General features: G+C 44.1%; 1 protein-coding gene across 1 annotated transcript in view; it reads left to right on the top strand.

Moving 5' to 3' along the window:
• The window catches only part of Zyg11b (zyg-11 family member B, cell cycle regulator), a 46347-nt gene extending 23551 nt beyond the window's left edge, over nucleotides 1–22796 (top strand). Inside the window, exons 5-14 of the mRNA XM_055628736.1 lie at nucleotides 3768–3944; nucleotides 6371–6435; nucleotides 7657–7756; nucleotides 7999–8049; nucleotides 10925–11086; nucleotides 11181–11228; nucleotides 13396–13593; nucleotides 13711–13763; nucleotides 15587–15684; nucleotides 17230–22796. Of these exons, the coding sequence (XP_055484711.1) occupies nucleotides 3768–3944; nucleotides 6371–6435; nucleotides 7657–7756; nucleotides 7999–8049; nucleotides 10925–11086; nucleotides 11181–11228; nucleotides 13396–13593; nucleotides 13711–13763; nucleotides 15587–15684; nucleotides 17230–17420 (1143 nt within the window). The 3' untranslated portion in view covers nucleotides 17421–22796. The remainder of the gene's footprint in view (nucleotides 1–3767; nucleotides 3945–6370; nucleotides 6436–7656; nucleotides 7757–7998; nucleotides 8050–10924; nucleotides 11087–11180; nucleotides 11229–13395; nucleotides 13594–13710; nucleotides 13764–15586; nucleotides 15685–17229) is intronic.
• Nucleotides 22797–23274: the final 478 nt, after the last annotated feature.

Below are 23274 nucleotides of genomic sequence, written 5' to 3'. Positions count from 1 at the left end.
TGTGTGTGTGTGTGTGTGTGTGTGTGTGTGTGTGTGTGTGTGTGTGTTTAAATTTTTATATTATGCCCTAGGTTTTCTGCTACAAAGCAGCTGGCAAAACACCCTGACTTGATTTAATTAGTTGTACATAAAAAGCACCTTGACCCATTCTTTTAACCATAGGTATACCTTAATTTTTCTCAGAAATCTTCAGCTAAGTCATTAATCTGAGCAGCACTGCTTTTTGAGAGGTCACTGCTGTGATGCATTGTGATTACATTGCCCCATGGGGAAGTAAACCCCCACAAGGATGTTCATGCCAGGCAAAAGACAGGGTGACCAGGGCAGCAGCAAATGCAGTAAGGGCTCGTAGCAGCAAAGGCTCTTCTGGACACAGGACCCGTGGGCCTTTGCTTCTCCAAGGTATACTCATCGTGGCTTTGCTGACCACCTGATGAGTTGTTCTCTTCAGGCTGCAGTACTGCCTGCAGCTCCTTCTGCTGCATGGCTGCCGCCAGCCTCCATGTATCTGTGTACACATATGCAATGCACCATTCACACACACACCTCACATCTCCAGAAACAAAGATTTCCATAAGGTAAGCGCTACAGATGTTGCTCAGTTGGTAGAGTCGAGCCTAGGATTCATGAGACCGTAGCTTTAATCCCTAACACCATAAACTTGGCATGGTGGCACATGCCTACAATATAGTCCCCAACTTTGGAGAATCAGAAGTTCAAGGGGAACTTTGACTACATATAAGTTGAAGGAAAGTTTCTGCTGCGTGAGACCCTGTCTAAGGAAAACATACTAAGCTAGATATAATGACATACACCGTTTAATCTCAACACTCAGGAGGGAGAGGCAGGTGGATCTCTGTGACTTTGAGGCCAGCCCAGTCTATATAGTGTGTTTCAGGTCAGCCAGAGCTACACAGTGAGACCTTGTCTCAAAAAAAAAAAAAAAAAAAGGTTACATTACTATAGATATGTGTGTGTAACACACTGTTCAGATTCTTGCCTCTCACATGTGTGGTCCTGGGTTCAACCCTTAGAATGACACAAAAAAGGAATATTGTGGGGAGTAAGATGGCCCAGCAAGTAAAGGAGCTTGCTGCTAAGCCCGAGGAACTGAGTTTCATCTCCAGAACTCACGTGTTGGAAGGAGAGCGAGAGGTGTATTCAGCTGGACATGGTAGCATTAGGTTCAACTCCAGCGTTCCGGAGGCCGAGGCAGGATTACAGGTTCACTCCAGGTGAGCTACACAGCAGGTTTGGGCACAGCCTAGGCTTCATAAGGAGAGCTTGGGCTAGGGAGATGGCTCAGCATTAAGAGTGCTTGTTGCTTCTACAGAAGATCCAGATTTGATTCCCAGCAGTTGGTGGCTTACAGCCATCCACCCATCCATCGCTCTAGTTCCAGGTAACCCATCAGGCATGCACACAGCTTAACCATCCATACACATATAGGTAAAATAAATTTAAAGTCACGTGTGGGTGTGTGCGGTTAACCCTGGCACTTGTGAGGCACAGGCAAGCAGATCTCTTTGAGTTCAATGCCAGCCTGGCGTACAGAGCAAGTTCTAGTCTGGCCAGGGCTATTTAGTGAGACCCTGTCTCAAGAAAGAGATGGTGGGTAATTAGAAGAGCATGTTTACTCTGCCCAGTGTGTGTGTGTGTGTGTGTGTATCTTAGTGGCAGAGTACTGGTGTCTGATCTCTAGCACAAACATTCATAAATAATAATAACTAACATTTATGAACACAAGAAATTTAGATTTCTTAAGGCTATATGGGCCTCAGGGATCTTGGCCCCAAGATAACTTTTATGCACATTTAGTTTTGAAATCCTGTGAGTGGAAGACTTTATTTCATACTTCATTTAGTGGGCACAATCCAAAGAGGTAAATTTTTGTTTTTTGTTTTACAGATTGTGAAACTTGAGGGCCTATAAGGTTAGGAAACCATAAGTCAGTGGCAGAGCCAGAACTGATTTGATCTCCTAAAATATCTTAAATTTTTCAGTGGATTACTTGGATAGGAACTGTAACATTTTATTATTTTCACTATTATCTGTCACTCCCTCCATATAAACTAGTAGGTGCTGGTAGTTGCTTTGTCCTTTTTTTTCCTTCAAGTTTTGGTCTGTCTCTCTCTTTCTCTCTCTCTCTCTCTCTCTCTCTTTTTCTCCAGGATACAGTTTCTCTGTGTAGCCCTGGCTGTCATAGAACTCACTCTGTAGACCAGGCTGGCCTCCAACTCAGATCTGCTTGACTCTGCCTCCAAGTCCTAGCATTAAAGGCATGCATGCTCCACCACTGCCCAGCTCCAGTTTTGATTTCTATGAAACTGAGCACAAAGAATTAGATCTCTAGTCCTGATTTGAAGTATTTACTCATTTATTTAGAGATTAAAGCTCATTCATATAAGGAGTTTTGCTGTAAAAGAAAGCAAATAAAAAAATGGCAATTGATTAAGAAAACAGCATTAAAGGAGAGGGTTTGTTTTTTTTTTTAATTTTTAGATGGGATCTTTCTATGTCACTCAGCTTCGCTTCAAATTTAAAAAACTTTCTGCCTCAACCTCCTGCGTGCCCGAATTGCAAGCATGAGCAATGCTCCCACCCCACCTCCCTTTTAGGTTTTTTGAGACAGTTTCTCTGTGTGATCCTGACTGTTCTGCATTTCCTGTGTAGACCAGCTTGGCCTTGAACTCACAGAGATCCTCTTGCCTCTGCCTCCTGGGTGCTAGGATTAAAGGAGTGTGCCACCATGCCCGCCCTGCTCCCTCTTTTTTTAATAGGTAAAAAAGTAGCTTTTTAAATATGCTGATCTTTCCAGTTCAGGATTTTAAAAATGACATAGAAACAATCATTTCCTTGAGTTGACAGACATGGAAATGACCTGACATACATGGAGGGATCAGCTTTAGAGAGGCTGGCAAAGATCATTGGGTTGGCAAGGTAACGTGTATGTCTGTATCCTGGTAAGGAGAATACATGGCATAGCTCTTTTCCAGTTACTTCAGTTTTTGCTTCGTGCGGTTGAAAGCTAGGTTTTTCGGGGCTGGACTGAGGGCTCAGTGGTTAAATAAGAGCATTTGCAGGCAGCTCACAACTGCCCTAGCTTCAGCAACACCCTCTTCTGCCTCTGTGGGCACATACATCAGTAAACAGATTTTGGGGGTTTTGTTTGTTTGATTTTTTGAGACAGGGTTTCTGTGTAGACAAAGCTGGCCTTAAACTCTGAGATCCACCTGCCTCTACCTCCCAAGTGCCAGCTTTAAAGGTGGGCTCTACCACTCCCCAGCTATAAAATAATTTTTTAAAGATTTATTTAAATCTACCTGCATGCACACTTGCATGTCAGAAGAGGGATAACATCAGATCATGTTATAGATGGTTGTGAGCCACCAGGTGGTTGCTGGGAATTGAACACAGGAATGGAAGAGCAGACAGTACTCTTAACCATTGAGCCATCTCTCCAACTCCTAGAAAATAAACTTTAAAGAAAGCTAAGTTTTTAGCTGAATTGAAGATTGGAGAGCACTTTCAAGGGAAAGAGGACAAGTGAAGAATGATTGTCTAGTCCAGGAAGAGGATGGTTATACTGTATTCAGCACTGTCAAGGGAAGGGATGTTTGAGAATTGAAAATAAAAATGGCCTAGGCTCTTTACATATGAACATGTCTTTGAAGTTATTCTGGAGCCACAAAGAGGCTTCATTCTATGCTGAGGGTTTATGTTTATGAGGTGAATTAAGAGGACTAATTGCTTTTTTCTTTTTTCAGCTTGTGGTTACTGGGATGAGAAACCATCCTATGAATTTACCTGTGCAACTGGCTGCAAGTGCCTGTGTGTTTAACTTAACTAAACAGGACCTTGCTTTAGGCATGCCTGTCCGGCTCCTCGCTGACGTGACCCATTTGCTGCTCAAGGCCATGGAACATTTTCCTAATCACCAGCAGGTGAGTGCATGTACTTAGGCGCGCACACACACGCATACATACACACAATATACATACATACACACACAAACATACAGACACATGCATACTTACATACATATACACACACACACTTTAAAAAGTATGATTTAGTATTTAGATAGACATGCTGTTATGTACCTGTAGTCCCATCTACTTGAGAGGTTGAGGCAGGAGGATCACTTCAGCCCAGGAGTTACAGGCCATCTTGCTCAACCTAGCAAGACTCCTGTCAAAATAAAGAACCTCCTCTCAAAAGGAGAGTTTTAGCTCCTGATGTTACTCTGATCATTTTCTTGAGCTGTTTAAATGAAATGTCATAGGACCTGGAGGGGACTTAGAAGTGCTGTCAGATCAGTGTATGAACAGGGACAGAAAGACTTCAAAGAGGTGATGGAGTTGTGGCTTGAAAAATGGATAATGAAAGCATTGGCCCTATATGGGAATGGTAAGCCATTCCAGGGAGGGCAAGTTGCTTGTGACCAGAATGTAGGAAGGGCAGTGTAGGATTAGGCCAGTGATAGCCAAATTTGGTGAATGGCAGTATAGAAAATTCTTACATACTTGCATAATTGGGACTAGAGCCACAAAAGTCAAAATTCCAGCTGGTCAGAACACTTGAAGAATGTAGCAATGTCATCATCTTCTCTGTTTGCTTGTGGTGTTTTGCAGAGAAAATAATATTGGTTTGGCCCAGTGACTACTAGTTTTAGCTGTAAGCTCAGTTAAGGTTAATGTCCCTTTCTTCAGTTTAGAATATGTGCTCCTTTGATGAGCTCTGCAGTTCAAACAGAAGAACCCACTATGTGACATGATGCAGCATGTTCTGAAAAGCAAGTCAGGTTGCACAGCCCTCATTTCTAACATCTGAGACTGGAGCTGGCCGCAGTGGCTCATGCCTGAATCCCAGTACTCAGGGAGGCAGAGGCAGGCGGTTCTCTGAAGCCAGTCTGGTCTACAAAGTATGTCCAGGTCAGCCAAGTCTATGCAGAAAAACCCTGTCTCTGAAAAGCAAAAACAAAAACAAAAAAATCCGAGACTGAAAAAAACAACTTTTGATATCTATATGATACTCAGAAAGCTTCCTATTTCAGGGCATTTCGGATTCTGGATTTTCCTATTTTGTCTGTTCAGCTGGTAAAGTTCTTGACAGTGTTCCCAAATCTTAATGCTGTCCTTCCTACACTCTGGTCCAAGCACTATTCCTACCTATTCCTGTAATAGGTCTACCACTTTTCCTGACCATTTTTCAAGATAATGGCTCCAGCATAACCTGCTCTTTGAAATCTTGCCTTACACCAACAGCTCTGAATTCTGTTTTCTTTGCTCTCAGACACTTCAGCTAGGCAGTACTGCACTCCTGGAAGTTCAGGAGAGGCAGTTAGGACAGTTTAAACCCAGGCCAGCTTCCTGCAAAGTGTAGCACTGGGGCCTAAGAGAACAGCTGAGTTGAGAGTGCTTGCCTTAAATATACAAAGCCCGCATTCCCTTCTCTGGGGATAGTGCATATACTTGCTTGCATATACTTGCTTGCCTGTAACCCCAGCACTTCAGAGGGGAAAGCAGGAAGAGTAAAGGTTTAGAGCCATTCTCAGCTACATAGTGAGTTAGAGGCCAGCCTTGCTGCATGAGAACATGAATCAAAACTAACAGCGGGGTGAGGAGTGGGGTGAGGTCTGGAGGGTTGACTTAGTGGTTACTATTTGCTCTTACGGAGGACCCGGTCTTGGTTCCCAGTACCAACAGGGAGGCTCACAGCCTCTGAGGGATCCACCTCCATCTTCTGGCCACTTTAGATCTCAGGCAGACATGTTGTGTGTATGTATGCACATGGGCAAACCACTCATAAAATAAAGATCTTTCTTAAAGTTCAGGGGCTCTCAAGGATCTTAATTTAATGTATTGATACAAAACCTAAATAGAATTTCCATGTTTAAAAGTACAAAAATTCCTGAAAGAGTCAATTTATTCTTGATAGCAATTTTAAAGAACTGACTTAAAGAACAAAATTTTGGTACACACCTTTAATTCCAGCACTTTGGAGTCAGAGGCAGGTTGATCTCTGATAATTTGAGGCCGGCCTAGTCTATATAGCAAGATTCTAGACAGTCAAAGCCACATAATTGGGAGATTCTGTCTCAAACTAAGACAAAAAAAATTGTGTTTTTCAAGATTATTTAAAAACAGTGAGGGGAGCTGGGGGTAGAGTTTAGTTGGGGTGTTTGCCCTGCAGTCATGAGCCTGGGTTCAGTCAGGAGCCCTTCGCGTGCACATACCCTTCTCACACACATTTAAACAGAATTAAAAAAAATTAAAGACCGTCTTTGGCCAAAACATAACACAATGATGTTCTATTCAGTTTTTTTTTTTTCTCTCTCTCTCTCTTTCTCTCCTTTTTAACCCTTCAGTTACAGAAGAATTGCCTCCTTTCCCTTTGCAGTGACCGGATTCTTCAAGATGTCCCATTTAACAGGCAAGTCATAGCCTAACGGTCCCTAGGACCCACAGTACAAGGGCAGAGGTGACCCCTCGAGTTGTCCTCTAACCCCATATGCATGCTGTGTGAGAATGTGCTCACACTCAAATAGAAATAACTGATTTTTAAAGTTTTTAACAGAATATGCTTAAAGCTGTGATGTAGAAATACTGAAATGTTTTCATTGTTAAAGATAAAATGCCAGTTTTTCTACATAGTGTGTGTGTGTGTGTGTGTGTGTGTGTGTGTGTGTGTAATGTGCATGTGTATCAATGTGAAAGCCAGAGGTTGACATTGGGTGTCTTCCTCAATTGCTCCTCACCTTATTTTTTTGAGACAGGGTCTCTCACTGAACCTGGAGTTCACGGAGTGGGCTAGACTGGCTGGCCAGCAAGTCCAGGGATCCTCCTGTCTCTGCCTCCCATGTTAAGATTACAGGTATGCGCTGCCATGCCGAGCTCTTTTACCTGGTGGCTAGGGGTTCAACTCAGGTCCTCACGCTTGCACAGCAAGCTCTCTACCAGCCGAGCTGTCTGCTCAGCCCCGATGCTCCTGTTTCTCTTCCATTGCTGTCATTTTGATGAGCGCAGTGGTGCAGGCCTATAATCACAGCAGTTCATCAAGACTCTGTCTTCAGAATAAAAACCAAGAGCTGGGTGTGGTAGCAAATGCCAGTAATCCCAGCACTTGGAAGGTGGAGGCAGGAAGATCAGCAGTTCAAGCTCATCCTTGGCTGAACAGAGCGCTTGAGGACAGCCTGCGCTACATGAGACCCTACCTCAAAGACATAAATCAGGGCTGGCAAGATGGCTCAGCTGGAAAAAATTCAAACTTTAGAACCCACAGTGGAAGGAAAGAACTGATTGTCCGAAGTTGTCCTCTGCCAGCTGCATGCACACTCATATACATCATAGACAAACACACACTACTAGTAAGTAAAGTAAAAATAACAGACAATATAAATAAGTAAAATAAAGAGCTGGGGACATTGCTGTGTGGTAGAGCATGGGCCTAGGTAAGGCTCCAGGGCCATCCTCGGTCCCGGAAAGAAGCCAAAAAGGCAACATTTCCAAAACACTAACTGCTGATTTGTCACTCTCTCATTAAGAGGAAGCGTCCCTTCCTTCCCACACACTCAGTTGTACCATCATCCCTTACCTGGCTCCCTGGTGTCATGCCTGGATCTCCAAGATTGAGGAAAGTCTCTTGTGTTTTCAGGTTTGAGGCCGCCAAGCTTGTCATGCAGTGGCTTTGCAACCACGAAGATCAAAACATGCAGAGGATGGCCGTTGCCATCATCTCCATCCTGGCGGCCAAGGTACCTGAGCTTTGCTGAGCACCCCTAAAGGCAGCTGTCTCTCAATGCAGCCACCACTGCCCCGTCTGTGCCTCAGAAAAGCGAGCCACCTCCCCACTAGCCTGCCTAGTTAACTGTGTTAGGTATTGCAGAACTGGAGGCTGGGGAGCTATTTCAGGCTGGTCGCGAAGCTGGTATGGTAAATTAGAGTGAACGCAAACCAGTTAATTCTGAACGCTTGCTTTATTTTGTGTCTGTTCCAGCTTTCTACAGAACAAACTGCACAGCTTGGTGCTGAGCTCTTCATCGTCAGGGTGAGTTCACTGTCCCTCTTTTTAGGCCACTGCGTAGAGTGTGGTGTCGTTTTTTAAAAAGCTTTTAAAAATGTGTTTAATGTGTACGGGTAATTTCCTTCCATGTATATCTGTGTAATATGCAGAGGTGGCCTGGTGCTTCTGGAAGTCCGAAAAGTGCATTGGATCCCTGGGGGCTAGAGTTACAGATGTTGTGAGCTGCCATGTGGGTGCTGGGAATTGAACCCAAGTCCTCTGGAAGAGCAGCCAGTGCTCTAAACCAGTGTGCCATTCTCCAGTCCCTGACAGTATTCTTTTATTTTTCCTGACAAGTGGTGTGGTGTTGTATCTTGTGAGTAGGTGTGGGTGCCTGTCCCTGGGGCTCTCAGCCAGGGCCTCACACATGTGAGGTCAGCTTTGTATTATGGAACCACCCCAATCCCAGCCTCTTTCTCTATTTCTTAATTATTTCACTTTTTCTTCGTGTTTGTTTATGTATGTATGAACATTTGCACACCAGAAGAGGGCATCCCATGAGACTGTGGTGATAGATGGTCGTGAGCCACTGTGTAGGTGCTAGGAATTGAACTCAGGACCTCTGGAAGAACTGATAGTACTTCTTAACTGATAGAACTCAACCACTGAGCATCCCTCAGGCTCCTTCACCTTTCTACATGAAAATACTCAACTTGTTTTTTTTTTTTTTTTTTTAATTCACTTGTAGAGTAAGGGATTGATGCCTATGCCAGGCAGATGGTCCACACTGAGCCTTGTATTATTTTCTGTTTTCTGTGTATGAGTCTTGCCCACATGTATGAACGTGTACCATGTGAATGCCTGGTGCCTGCAGAGGTCAGAAGATGGCAGACAGCTGGAACTGGAGTTAGGGGTGGTTGTGAGCCACCATGTGAATGCGGGGAGGCAAATCCAGGTCCTCTGCAGAGAGCAGCCAGTGCTTGTTAGCCCCTGAGCCACTGCCCCAGGCCAGATACCCTTTTTTGTTTTTGTCTTTTTAGGTGTAGCTTTAGTCCTTGGCAGATGCAAACAGCTGTGAGCTAACAGTCAGTCCAGGGCTCCCGTGAAGAGTGCTTGCTGTTCTTGCAGAGGACCTGGGTTCAATTTAAAAAAGCCATTCTGAGTAGCCCGCAGTCACCTGCAACTCTACTTCAAGGGGACACGCTGCTCTCCTGGCCTCCGTGGGCAGCTGCTCACCTGTGGCACACACATATACACTTAAAATAATATTAATTTTATTGGAAATAAAAATAAATAAAAAGAGCCATTTTTGGAGTCAGGCCTGGTGGTTCCTGCCTTTAATCTCAGCACTTGGGAGACAGGCAGGTGGATCTCTGTGAGTTCAAACCAGACTTGGCGAGGTCTAGGCTATCCCGGGCTACTTATGAGACTGTCTCAGTAAGAGGGCTATCTCAGCAGTGCTGGCTGAATGTACATGAAGAGATTTTAAGAAAGCGGTCTACTTGATGTGTTTCACGTGTGCAGAGGTAACAGTACTGGTGGTAACAGCTAAGTCTGATGTTTTGAGGTTGAACCCAGAGCTATTCTTAAGAGCTGGGGCTGAAGGTATGTGCCACCATGCCTGGCTCGCAAAGTGCATTTCCTAGGCTAGTTAAGATAGATGTCGTTTACAAGAAGACACGTTAAAGCCATCATTATCTTAGTACCCAGGGTAGACTTTAATTCTGACACCGCTGTGTGTGTGGCTCAAGAGGGACCTGAGGTTGTGACTGTCTTCCTGCCGCAGCCTCTCAAGTCCCAGGTGTACAGCTGTCTTTTCCTTTTTTCTTAAAGAAAACTTGAAATTTTTAGAATTGGGCTTTCAAATTCTTTTACCAAGTTGATTGTGACCAAATTACTCAATATTTCTTAGATTCAGTTTATGTCCCTGGAAAACAGCACTATAGGTATCATCTACTGTAAGTTAATAAGGACTACTTTGTTTCCCTTATTCTTTCTTTTTTGTTTTTTAATTTTTCCAGACAAGTTTCTCTGTGTAGCCCTGACTGTCCTGGAACTCCTTTTGTAGACCAGGCTGTCCTTGAACTCAGAGATCCACCTGCCTCTGCCTCCGCAGTGCTGGAATGAAGGTGTGCACCCCCGCTACCAACACTGACTGGCTTCCCCCCATTCCTTTTTTAAAGTTCCAGGTTTTATTATAATGGTACATTCGCTATGACTAATATAGTTGGTTCAAGACCAGTGAGATGGTTCAGCAGGAAGCACCTCTTTTTGAGGAGCCACCTTTGCTAGCTCTAGTTTGTTTTTGTGTTGTTTCTTGAGGAAGTATTGCTATTGCAACCCAGGGCTAGTCACCCTGACACAAGCTACAGTCACTGTGGAGAGGGGCTCTGCATGGAGAAAATGCCTCCAGGAGATTGGTCTGGAGGCAGTTGCCTAGTGCACTTCTCCTGTTGGTGACTGCTGAGGAGGGGCCTCACTCACTGTGGATGGCAGACCTTCAGAACACACAGTGCTCGGGCTGTATTAGAGAGCAGCGGATGAGTGTTCCTCAGTGGCCTCCTGGCTTTCCTGGAGGACAGACTATAGCTGTAAAGTAAAATAGACTTTCTTCTCCAAGACGATGTTGGTCATGGTGTTTCGTCACAGCAGCAGAGACCCTCACACAGGAGCAACACTATCCAAGTCACGATCCTCCTGGTGGAAAGAGAACCAACTCCTGGGAACTGTTTGCAGACCGCTGCACACATGCTGTGGCATGGGTGTGCCCACACCCACACTGAATAAATAAATAGTTTATCTTTTTAGAGCACTTACAGGGAATGCTTTAAGCGAGGAGATGAGTCCCTGTGGACTCGTGGTCATTGGTCATCTCATTATGATAATTCATAATGAAAACTTAATCCTTTTTTTCTTTTAGCAACTCCTTCAGATAGTGAAGCAGAAAACTAATCAAAATTCAGTGGATACGACATTGAAATTTACTTTGAGTGCACTTTGGAACCTCACAGATGAATCCCCAACCACGTGCAGACACTTCATTGAGAATCAAGGGTTGGAGCTCTTCATGAGGGTTCTAGAGGTTAGAGCGGGCCTCCCTGACTGTTTGGACATGACTGGGCTCTGAGCATTTATTTATTATTTATTATACTTGTTTCTTTCTCTTTCTTTTGTAGTCTTTCCCAACCGAGTCATCCATTCAACAAAAAGTTCTAGGGCTCTTGGTAAGATAAACCTTTCCTGGTAAATTATAAGCTGTAATTATTTCTGTCTGAGTGTGTACATTAGAAGTTGCTGTTTGGGCCCTCCAGACTGCTCAGCTGGAAAGGATGCTTGCTGCTGAGCCTGATGCTAAGAGTTGAACCTAGGCGGGACACAGTGGCACACAGAGGCAGGAGGGTCTCTGTGAGTTTGAGGCCAGCCTTTTCTACAGAGTGATTTCCAGGATAACCAGAGCTACACAGAGAAACCCTATCTTGAAAAACAAAACCAAACAAACAAACAAAAAGCTGGTCCTAGAAACCACCTGATGATAGAAGAGAACATGCCTGCAAGATACCCTCTGACCTCCACATGTGAGAGATCTCTGTCTCTCGTTTTCTCTCTCTCTCTCACACACACACTCACTCTTTAAATAGATAAATAAATTGGGATGTAAGTCAGTTGGTAGAATGCTTGTCTAGCGTGCATGAAATCTGGGTTCCATTGGACTCTGCATCATATAAAGTTGGTGCTTATATAAAATATGAGTATAAAGTATAAAAATGAGATTATATATACCTGTAATCTTCTTACTTGAGGTAAAGAGTGGGGACAGGAGAATCAGAAGTTCAAAGCATCCTCTGCTACATAGCCAGGGTCACATGATGCTCATAGAGAGAGAGAGAGAGAGAGAGAGAGAGCGCAAGCATGCCAGGTGGTGGTGGCACACACCTTTAGAGGCAGGCAGATCGCCATGAGTTCACAGCCAGCCTGGACTACGGAATACTACACGACAGCGAAGGCTACACAGATAGGGCTCCCCTATCTCCAAAAACAAATAAAAAAAAAAAGAGAGAAAGAAAGGCTGGGTATGGTAGTATAGGCAGAGTTTTGTGAGCTCAGAGCTAAACTACAGTAGTGATACCCTGTCTAAAAAACAAAAGAAATACAGGAAGGTGGTGTTGTGTTATTTTTGACCATCTAGTGACAGTGGGAAATATAATTATTAAATTAGAAAAACAAACCCGGTGTGGTGGTATATCCTTTAATCTCGGCACTCAAGAGGCAGAGGCAGAGGCAGGCGCATTTCTGTGGTCTACATAGTGAGTTCCAAGATAGCCAGGATTACATAGTGAGACTCTATCTCAAAAAAAAGAAGAGAAGCATAAGTAAGTGAATGAATGAACTATTGGAGCCTGGTCACCTCTGTAATCATAGAACTTAGGCTGTTGAGTTTGGAAGATAATAGTATTTAAGACAGGGGTGGGCTACATAGTTTGTTCAAGACTAGCCTAGTGTCCTAGGAAGAGTCTGTCTTAAAAAATCAAACTGAGGATGTAGCTCAGTTAAGTGCCTGCCTAACATACATAAAGCCCTGGGTTGATCTTCTGCACTGTATAAAATGTGTGTAGCCAGGCAATGGTGGCACACACTTAATCCCAGCACTCAGGAGGCAGAGGCAGGCTTGAGTTCGAGGCCAGCCTGGTCTACAGAAAAAGTTCCAGGATAGCCAGGGCTACACAGAGAAACCCTATCTTGAAAAAGAAGAAAAAGAAAAAAATGAGCCTGGTAGTATTTAATGCCAGCACTGGAGAAGTGGAGCCATCCTATGCGACGGTGATTTGGAAACTCAGCAGTTAAGACTATTGGTTGCTTTTCAGAGGACCCTGGGGTCAAGTCCCTGCACCCTCATGGAGAATCACAACCATCTGCAGCTCCGGGGGATCTGACGCCCGTTTCTGTCCTGTGTAGGCACTGCACATAACTGGTACACAGACATATATTCAGGCATTCACACACATTAAAAAAAAAAAAATCTCAAAAAATGTTTTTAAAAAAGAGTCTGTGATGGCAGCAGGAACAGAAGCTGACAGTTCACATCTTGGATTGCAAGAAGGGGCACACCAGAATGGTGCGAGGCTTTGAAACTTTAACGTGTGCCCCCTTTAAAGTTTAAAGTGACAAACTTCTCCAACAAGGCGATGCTTGGGGACTAAGTATTCAAATATCCAACGCTGGGGGCCATTAATCATTCAAGCTACTACGATTCCCCTTGCCTTAATTGCAAACTGCCCAGCTTGCATGCTTTCTCAGAGATCATCATTAGCGTGTGCTACCTAGTGTTTGAGAACAGTTCTCTTAGCCATGGCCCCAGTATAAGGCTGACTTTTATACCTCTTTTCCTCCCAGAACAATATAGCTGAAGTACAAGAGCTGCATTCTGAATTAATGTGGAAGGATTTCATAGACCACATCAGCAGTCTCCTGCACAGTGTCGAGGTTGAAGTCAGTTACTTTGCAGCTGGAATCATTGCCCACCTTATCTCCAGGGGTGAGCAAGCGTGGACCCTGAGCCGAAGCCAGAGGAACTCTCTTCTTGATGATTTGGTATGGTCATGTGGAATGACACAAGCTACATTTGTAATGGTTAAATATGAATGCTTCATAATGAAGTAACTGTTAAAAATAAATACCATAGTATATCCTATGTCTTGTGTCTTCCAGCATTCAGCTATTTTGAAGTGGCCAACTCCAGAGTGTGAGATGGTAGCATACAGGTAATTAACACGATTATTAAGTAAGCTTGCTGCTGTTCGTACAGTCTTTACTTCAAGTCCAGTCATAGCACTGGTTTGAGGAAAGTCAGATGGCTGCCTGTTGTGCATGCTCACAACCTCGCGCTGAGGAGGCTGAGGTGGGACTGCCGAGTCCCAGGCCAGCCTGGTCTGCAGGACAAGATCCTATCTCAGGGCGGCTAAAAATAAAAAAGGGTTTCGACTTATTTTCTACTATTCAGTCATCAGCTCTTTCTTTATTCTGTAGTTTTTGAAGGCAGAGCCCTGAAATTTGTTATCTGCTCTTTAAAGATGACCAAGAGGGCTGGGGTTATATGCCTGGCAGTGATTTCTGTCATTCATAAAACCCTGGGTTTGTGATCCTGTCACCACGTAAACTTGCATGTGACAGCCCCTGCCTGTGATGGGGCGGTAGAGGCAGGAAGATCAGAAGTTGCAGGTCATCCTAGGCTACAGAGCAGGCTTGAGGTCAGCCTGGGGTACATGAGACCTATCACTCAGCTCCCAACCTACCTCCCCCAAAACAACAACAGAACTGGCATTCTGGAAGGGTAGTCCTTCTATGACAGTTAGCTGGTAAGCTAGGCAACTTGTCTGAAATATTCTCATCGCTACATAATTTCATTCCAGCTTACTGTTGTGGGCTACTTCATATATACCAGTATTTTGACTTCTTCAGGTTTTTGAGATTTTAACTTTATCTGTAAGGGTGTCTGGCCTGGTTGTGTGTCAGTGCACCATGTTGCATGCGTTGCCCTCAGAGGCCATTGGATTCTCTGGAATCGGAACTGCAGATGGCCGTGAGCCACCATGTGGGTGCTGGAAATCTCAGCGGCATCCCCTGGAAGAGCAGCCAGGGCTGCTGGCTGCTGAGCCAGCTCTCTAGCTCCTCCACAGTTTAAACACAGATTTGTTTAGATCAGTACAGGCAAATTCTATACCCTCTTCGTGGTGTTCCGCTAGTTATCCCTGTCTCCAATTTTCTGCTTTACAAATCAAGGTCTTTGGAGGCTGGAGAGATGGCTCAGAAGTTAAGAGCACTGGCTGCTCTTCCAGAGGTCCTGAGTTCAATTCCCAGCACCCACATGGTAGCTTATAACAATCTATAATGAGATCTGGTGTCCTCGTCTGACGTTCAGGCACACATGCAGACAGAATACTATATAAATAATAAATCTCTAAAAAAGCAAAACAAAACAAATCAAGGTCTTTAAAGTATGTGTCTTAAGGCCCAGTGCGGTGGTTCATCTCTATAATGCCAGCACTCAAGAGACAGAAGCAGGTGGGCAGGATGGTCCCTGGGTAAAGAGTGTATCTGACAGTCTGAGGTAGAGCTCTTTCAGCCACAGTGGAAGGAGAGAACTCGCTCTGAAGGGTCCCTCTGTACCAGACTGGCCTTGAACTCACAGGGATTCTGCTGTCTGCCTCCTGAGTGCTGGAAATCAGTGTGTGCCATCACTGTTCAGGCAGGAGGATCTCTGCGAGTTCAAGGCCAGCCTGGTCTACAAAGTGAGTCCGGGACAGCCAAGGCTGCAGAGAAACCCTGTCTTCAAACAAACAAACAAACAGTGTGCTTTTTTCCAATATAATTGGAAGACCAAAAATGAAAAAGAAAACCTTTTGAAAGATTCACACTCCCTTCTTCTACAGTATCAAGGTGTATCTCAGTGTAATCCTCTCTGAAAGTGTTACTATCAGTCTAGAAGTGGCATGTATTTTCTTAAAGATGTAATAATCGCTGCTTTAAAAATGATACTTTGTATAAAATGTGAGTTTGATTTTTTTTTTTTTTTTTGAACTTTTAGGTCCTTTAATCCATTTTTTCCACTACTTGGGTGTTTTACGACGCCAGGAGTCCAGCTATGGGCAGTTTGGGCCATGCAGCATGTCTGCAGCAAGAACCGTATGTACCAAAAATAGAACTATGGTGCAAATGAAGTTCTCTACAGAAAGTGACTTGGGGGAAGCGGGGGTGAGAGGTTTTTGAGTTTTTCCTTTTTAGTCCTGGCAAGCTGGCATTGAACTCTCGGTGTGGCTCAGGCTAGCCATACCATGGGTATGGGTGCCTTGCCTGCATGTATGTCTGTACAACATTTACATGCTATCAAGGGTCCTTGGAACTGGAGTCATGTGCCACCGTGCGGTGCTCTTCACTGCCGAACCACCTCCCCAGCCTCCAGAAAGCCTTTTATGTTTGTTGTTTTTGTTTTTTGAGACAGGGTTTCTCTGTGTAGCCCTGGCTGTCCTGGAACTCGATTTGTAGACCAGACTGGCCTCAAACTCAAGTAGAATTGGTAGATTAGGCCTGTCTGGACCCCGAGTGGATCCGGCTGCGTCTGCCTCCCGAGCACTGGGTTGGGGCTGTGCGCCACAGCCCCGGCTGCACTGATTTCTAAGTGTGTTTACTTTGTAGTGTGCATGTGGCGTACTTGCGACTCTGAGTGCACGTGGGTCCGTGCACACATATTTGACGTGCAGTGGAGGAGGTGGTGTCTTTCTACCACCGCCTGCCTTACTGTACTGAACCTTGAGTTTGCTGTTCTGGTAGGTTGGCTGGTCGGAGGCTTCCTGAGACCTGCCTTTCTCTGTCCCATAACACTGGGGTTACACACACACACACACACACACACACACACACACACACACACGCACGGTCATGCCTTTTATGTGGATGCTAGGTTTCAAACTCAGGCTCTCCTTCTTGGACAGCAAGTTTCCATACCCTCAAAGGCATCATCCCAACCCCCAGACACTGACTTTTTAAAAAATAAGAGGTTGAGGTTATGAATTAAAGCAAATTCTTCCAGAGAGTGTGGCAGATCTGCTTGGTGGCACACTCGTGTTCCAACACTCAGGAAATTGAAGCATGGTGGGAGAAAGTTTAAAGGCCGTTTGGCCTGCATAACAAGAGCCTGTCTCACAAGAAAAACAAAAAACAAAAGGGTATGTATATGTGTGAGAGAGAGAGAATAGGCATACTTAAAAACCAGCTGGGCTAAAGAAATGGCTCAGTAGTTAGGAGGAGCACCTGCTCTTCCAGGTGACCTGAGTAAGGTTGTCAGCTCTCACATGGTGACTCAAACCATCCATAACTCTAGTTCCAGAGGACTTGATACTCTTTTCTGGCCTTCTCAGGGCCTTGCCATGCAAAATGTATTCAGACATATATGTATAAGACACCCATACACATAATATTTTTTATTAAGATTCGTGAATTTAAGGGAATAAAGTAGAGGTTGATAGGGAAGGACCCCTGATTTTTGAGGGTGTTTGTTTGTTTTAGGCAGGGTCTTACTGTGTAGATTCGGTTCATGCACCACCAAATCTACATAGTAAGATCCTGTCTAAAAAATGCATGGCCTTTGATGTGCCTTTTGTTGTTTTAAGCTCTGAAGAACTTGTTTTGTTTGTGGGATAACTTCAAAACACTCTTGGTATTTCCTTTCAGCTTCAAGGTATTGCAGCATGCTGATTGAAGAAGGAGGACTGCAGCATTTATATAACATCAAAGAGCACGAGCAGACAGACCCCTACGTCCAACAGATAGCTGTAGCCATTCTGGACAGTTTAGAGAAACACATTGTGCGCCACGGAAGGCCCCCTCCCTGTAAAAAGCAGCCCCAGGCCCGACTGAACTAATAGCCATAGATAGTTGGAGAATCAACAGTGGGAATCATTTTTGTGGTTGGTTCATTCAGCAGCGTGCACTCTGGTGTGTGTGGGGGTGTCTATGGTAAGAGCCCTGTGACCCATTTGGGATTGGGAATGTACAGTACTGCCCATGTGAACAGTCTGATTTGTCTTGTGATTTTTAACTTATGAGGCAAGAAAGGTCTTCCTTCATTATTTGTCTCTTAGGAAATCTTTCAGTGTTTGAACTTAACCTGAGCTTGAGATTCTATAGTTTCATGATAAATTGCACGAACTCTTACGCAGACTTTTCTTGCCGGAGAGCAGGGCTGCTGCCTTGCCTACAGCTCTGTCTCAGCTATAAGTTTATATTGCTTCTGTTAAAATGCCTCCATTCTGTGTATCTTTCATAAGATGTCTCTCTGGTAGCTCTTTGCTCTCAGGAGCCTGGATGGCAGTCAAAGAAACATAAAAGAAAGAAAAACTACGAAAGAAGGACAGAGTTGAAAAGGATCTAGAAATTGCTTTTGTGCTTTAGCTCTGAAAATGGAACAGGTTCTCCTGGTGTCCCGCTCCTGAGGCTGGAGCAGAAGCCGTTCTCCATGCTGAAGGGGACGTGTCTACATTCACTCTAGAGATACTCCCTCAGCGCCACACTAGACATCACAGCACCTTCGTGGAAGCCTCGCCGGGACACTCATGCTGTAAACAAGTGCATTCTTACAGTGTCATTGGTTAAAATAGCTATTTTTATCCCTTCTTTCCCAAGGTCATTCTTTTTCAGTGGAATAGAGACTATTCATAGAGTTACTTTGTTTAAGGTACAATTGACAACAGAAAACTTGTTGCAAAAATTTAACCTTGAGTTGGGGTGTGGCTCAGTGGTAGAGTGTATTCTTAGCATGTACGAATTCAATCCCCAGCACCACACATACACCAAAAAGTTAATCTTTTCTTCTGTTCAAATACGTTTATCTGTCAGAAATACATGGCTCATGCCTGTAATGTTATGACTCAGGAGACTGAGGCAGGAGGAGAGCTGTGAGTTTGAGGCCAGCCTGTATTACAGAGTGACATTTATTGTGTCTTCATTATGTGTTCATGTTAGAAAAATATGCAGAAGAGCAGGCTGCTGCTGAATGGCTAAATGTGGATAAAAGAAAATGTTTTTGGATTGTTTTTTAGACAGTTGTCTTTTTTAAAGATAACTGATATAATAATCAGTTTTCATCCTATAAACCTGGGAGGCAGCAAGTTATCAACAAACTCAATTTCCATTAAATTTTTCATTTTAAGCTGGTTCAGACCTATAATCTAGTACTCAAAAGGGTTAGACAGAAGGAATTACAGTCGGAGGTAAGCCTTGGCCACAGAGTTGCAAGCCAGCCGGGCAATCTGGGGAGCTCCTCTCACCAAACAGAACAAAGTTTTATTTGAAGGGGAGCCCGAGGCAATCCAGAACACCAAGGAGCAGGTGGTATTCAGGGCCAGCCTGGACTAGATAGCAAGACCCCATCTCAAAACTAGTAAGTGCAACAGTGTCTTGTTTTGAGAGTAGGGTTGATCTGAACTCTCTTCTGACACATTTGTGTATGTCTAAAATGTTGTCACTAGACCTTTAAGTCAGGAATATTTCAGTTTAGAAAGGAGCTAGCTTAAGCTGGGCCTGGGGTTTGCTAATCCTAGTACATGGAAAATGAAGGTGAGAAGAATGTGAGTTCTAAGCCAGCCTGGACTATGAGAGACCCAGTCTGTAAATACAACCAATAAGCTGATTGATTTGTTCGTGTGCTTTTAACATGTCTGACTCCTGTGTAATGCTGTCGTACTGCTGTCACGCTCATACTTGAATGTTTCAGTCTTCCTTCATAGGGATGAATACTGAATCAAACGGAAACAGATACATGGAATTATCAAAAAGCCATATAAAACTGTGGTCTAATTCTTCCATCATTGGTTCATGGATTTTTAGAGCTGTCAGACACATTTTCACCTGAGGTGGTTGCTCAAACCCATGATCCACCATGGAGAGACAAAGTATTGAAAGTTTAAGGCTAGCCTGGGCTACCAAGTGGTGCTTGTCTCAACAGCCTCTTCCACAAAAGGATGCATTTTTCATAGTTAAACATATTTCAGAGAAAAGAAAATTCTTTCAAAGGCATTTCTGCTTTTTGTTGACGTTTCCCCCACAATGGAAGGCAAAATTCTGATAATAGGATAGTCTGCGGTCGCTTGCAAGTTGGGCGTGCCGACAACCAAGCCTACCGAGTGTACTTCCGGGATATTTAAGAACTTTGGCTTCAAATGTCAGGATGGAAGAGTGTGCTCCTGCCGGCTACTTAGCCTTTCGTTTACAGAGTTTTAGAAACACCCAACCAGGTGTGTTATTACAGGACTACACCTGTAATCTCCGTATCCCTAGCACCTTAGCAAACTCAGAACCAGCGTTGGTTACCTGACGCCTATCTGAAAAGCAGAAATGGTCAAAAAACCTATAGACATATTCAGAATAACCTGATAGATAACGATTCAAAAATGTTTCAATTTATATTTTCCAGGCCAGGGAGGGCTACATTGAAAAACTGAAAAAACCACAAACCCAAAGTAACTGATCGTATCCCAAATATATCAAGATTTAGCACCTGTGTTTTTCGTTTTGTTTGTTGGGTGGTGGTGGTTTTTTGTTATCAAGATAGACTCTCACTACACGTAGACCAAGGCTGTGGTATATGTTGATCTCAATTGACTCCTGAGTTAGTCAGAGGATTACAGGCAAGTACTGCTATTGTTGGGTCTGGCTGTGGGGTGGTTCTTCTGTTTTACTTTGTCTTTGTTTTAAGAGACAGAGTTTCTCTGTAGCCTTGGCTGTACTGGATTCTTTGTAGACCAGCCTGGCCTGGAACTCACAGAGATCCACTTGCCTCTGCCTCCCAAGTGCTGGGATTACAGGTGTGCACCACCATGCCCGCCTTCTGGGATGTTTCTTAAAGCCATCAAACCAGATTTTTCAATAAAGTTCTGCATATAACAAAAATATAATAAATACATATGTGTATGTTTATACAGTATAAATGTCCAGCCAGCCTATACATGGCTCCCTTGTAATTGGAGACCATAGTGTAAGCACTTGGTACCCCCACAGTCACTGGCCTACGGGTGCACTTTCAGACACAGGTTAGACTAATCTGAATGACCCTGTTGAACTCATCACTGTACTTAGACACAGACGATTGGGTCAGCAATGGCAAGGCTTGGATCTGCGGCCCCCAGTCCTCAACACGGCTCCTGGAAAGGAAATGGAATTAGACTTTGTAAGAGTGTAAACAAATAAAGTATAGCAAATCAAAGAAAGCATCTGGTTTTTGTGCACCGAGTAAGTTGCTGAGATCTTTATATGCTGAGATGTGTTTTCCTTGTAGATTGAGAATGTACTCAGCACAGTATTGGAGTGAGGGACCCTGAGTTCAACTCCTATTATCAAAAAAAGAAAGGATTCTTAGTGTTTTCATTTTAAAGTTATCGAGAAAATAACAAGTGAAGAAGTGATAGGGAGCCGAGTTTGGTGTGCACGCCTGTAATCCCAGCATTCAGGGAGGCAGAGGTAGGTGGATGGCTGTGAGGTGGAGGCCAGCCTGGTCTACAAAAAGTCCAAGACAGCCCAGGCTACACAGAGAAACCCTGTCTACAAAAACAAACAAAAAGAGGTAATAGGGGGTAGGGGTGGACACAGCAGCTACTGATCTTAACTGAGGATTAAAAAAAAAAATCCTATCAGACCAGCAAATTCAGGAGTTGGCCATAATTCCTGTTGCTTGTGACCCTGGGCAGCAAAGGCCGGTCAGGGTTACCCAGGGTGAGGAGGGATGAAACCATCACCATCTTAGAAGTTTGCTTCTATAGTTTTTGTTTCTAAAGAATCAAAGATCCATGTTTAAAACCACCAACCAGCCATGCTTGCTGGCACGTGCCTTTAATCCAGTGCTTGGAGGCATAAGCACAGGCAGGTGGAGTTTTGTGAGTTCAAGTCTACCCTGGTCTACATAATTCCAGGACAGCCAGGGCCACCTAGTGAGACCTTGTCTCAAAAAGAGAAAAAAAAATGCATCAATCATAAAAATCCAGTTAATGAAGTTTCTCTTACTAATGAATCCTTTCATTCTGGTCCGTGCTCTTCCTAGTCAATATTTTTAGTTACTGGTGGTTTTTTTGTTTTTTGTTTTGCTTTGTTTTGTCTCATGTAACGAGAGCTAGCTTGTCTCAACTGTCCTGCCTGTGTTCCCCAAGCACACTGCCTACCTGACTTATGTCTCTTCCGTGTGGCTGTTTGAAATTACAGAATGTGTTAAAATAACACTGGTCTGTCTCTGGTGCCCTTTGACCATACTTTCCCCCTTTGGTAACATGCTCATGAAAACATTTACTGGGCCAAAATGGGGTGAATTAACAAACAGTAAATTCAGCCCAGTTTTTGGTTTGGTTTTGTTATTTGAGACAGGATCTTTTTTTGTAGACCAAGCTGGTCTCAAAACCTCATGACGTATCTGAGGATGACTTTGCACTCTGTTTCACTCATGCTAAGTGCTTGGGATGGTAGTCATGGGCCACCATACCCAACAAGGTTTTGCCTTTTTGAGATAGTCTTTACTAGAGGCTGTCCTCAGCCCTCCGAGTGCTGGGATTGTTAGAGTGAACCGAGCCAGGCTTGGCTTAGTGTTTTAAAATGCACCCTCCTCGTCCCGGAGCCTAGAACCGTGTGCGGCGGTACTCAAGACTCAAGGGGGAGAAGAGGGAACAGAGGTAAACTGTTCTGTAATGATGACCTGCAGGGTCTCCTCGCAGTTTTATTGGTTGGTTCTTGTGGGACGTTCACGGTGATTTACGTTGTTAACCCACTGCAGGCATAGGTTAAAGGCCCACTCTCAGCTGATGCCGGCCCTTGTGGTTTTATCTGCATATTGTTAATGTGGAGAGTTTGTGTGTTTGGGTCAGAACTGCTCTGAGCAGAGAGGTTTGCTAACTGCTGTCCTTCCTAAGTCTGTTGTGACAGTTTCAGATGACTTTGCTAATCTCGTGGTTGTTGGATGTTTGGTCGTCATTTGTTGTGTGTCGATGCATTTTTAATTTTCAGTGTTAACCCAAAGTGTTCATTTTAGTAATAATGCCAAATCCACCAGCGAGAGGAGTAAGAGTAGGATAGACAATTTTGCATTTGAGTTTTAGGTTCATCGTGGCTTTGTGTTACTTAGCATTTCATGGACTCTGTGGTACATGCATTTGTTTCCAGATCTTAACCCAAAACGCTATGATGACTAATTGCCCGAGGAAAACCTTTTTCTGTCTTCCCACTGCTCTACTTTTTTAAAAAATAAAATATGCAAAACTCAACGCAGCTTCTTACTCCTGTGTGAAAGGACGGCTCTTTACCACAGCAGAGCCTAACTGACAGACCAGCGAGGAGTGGAAATATTCCAAGCAGTGTGTTAGCACATGCCTGTAACCTAACATGCAAGTGCTGGGCCAGGAAGATCCTGGGTTCCGCACTGTCTTGGGCTACACCCTTACATTCCCAGCTGCAAGGGAGGCTGAAGCAGGATGGCGGCTTGAGGACTTAGGGGAGTCACCAGTTTAAAATGAGCCTGGGTGACGTAATAAGATCCTACCTCAAAAATACAATTATAGCCAGATGTGTCGTCACGCGGTTTAATCCCAGCACTCCAGAGGCAGAGGCCGGCGGATCTAGAGGGTTTCTCTGTGTAGCCCTGGCTGTCCCGGAACTCCATCTGTAGACCAGGTGAGGTTTTCATAGTTTTTCAAAATTTATCAAAATTACTTTGTGGCAAATCATAAATCTATTTTATTACTG

Source organism: Psammomys obesus, unplaced genomic scaffold, assembly GCF_907164565.1.
Source record: "Psammomys obesus unplaced genomic scaffold, mPsaObe1.curated_primary_1811, whole genome shotgun sequence".
NCBI classification, from domain to species: Eukaryota; Metazoa; Chordata; class Mammalia; order Rodentia; family Muridae; genus Psammomys; species Psammomys obesus.
Note: the sequence above shows the minus strand (reverse complement) of the source record. Positions and strands in the feature narration are given on the sequence as shown.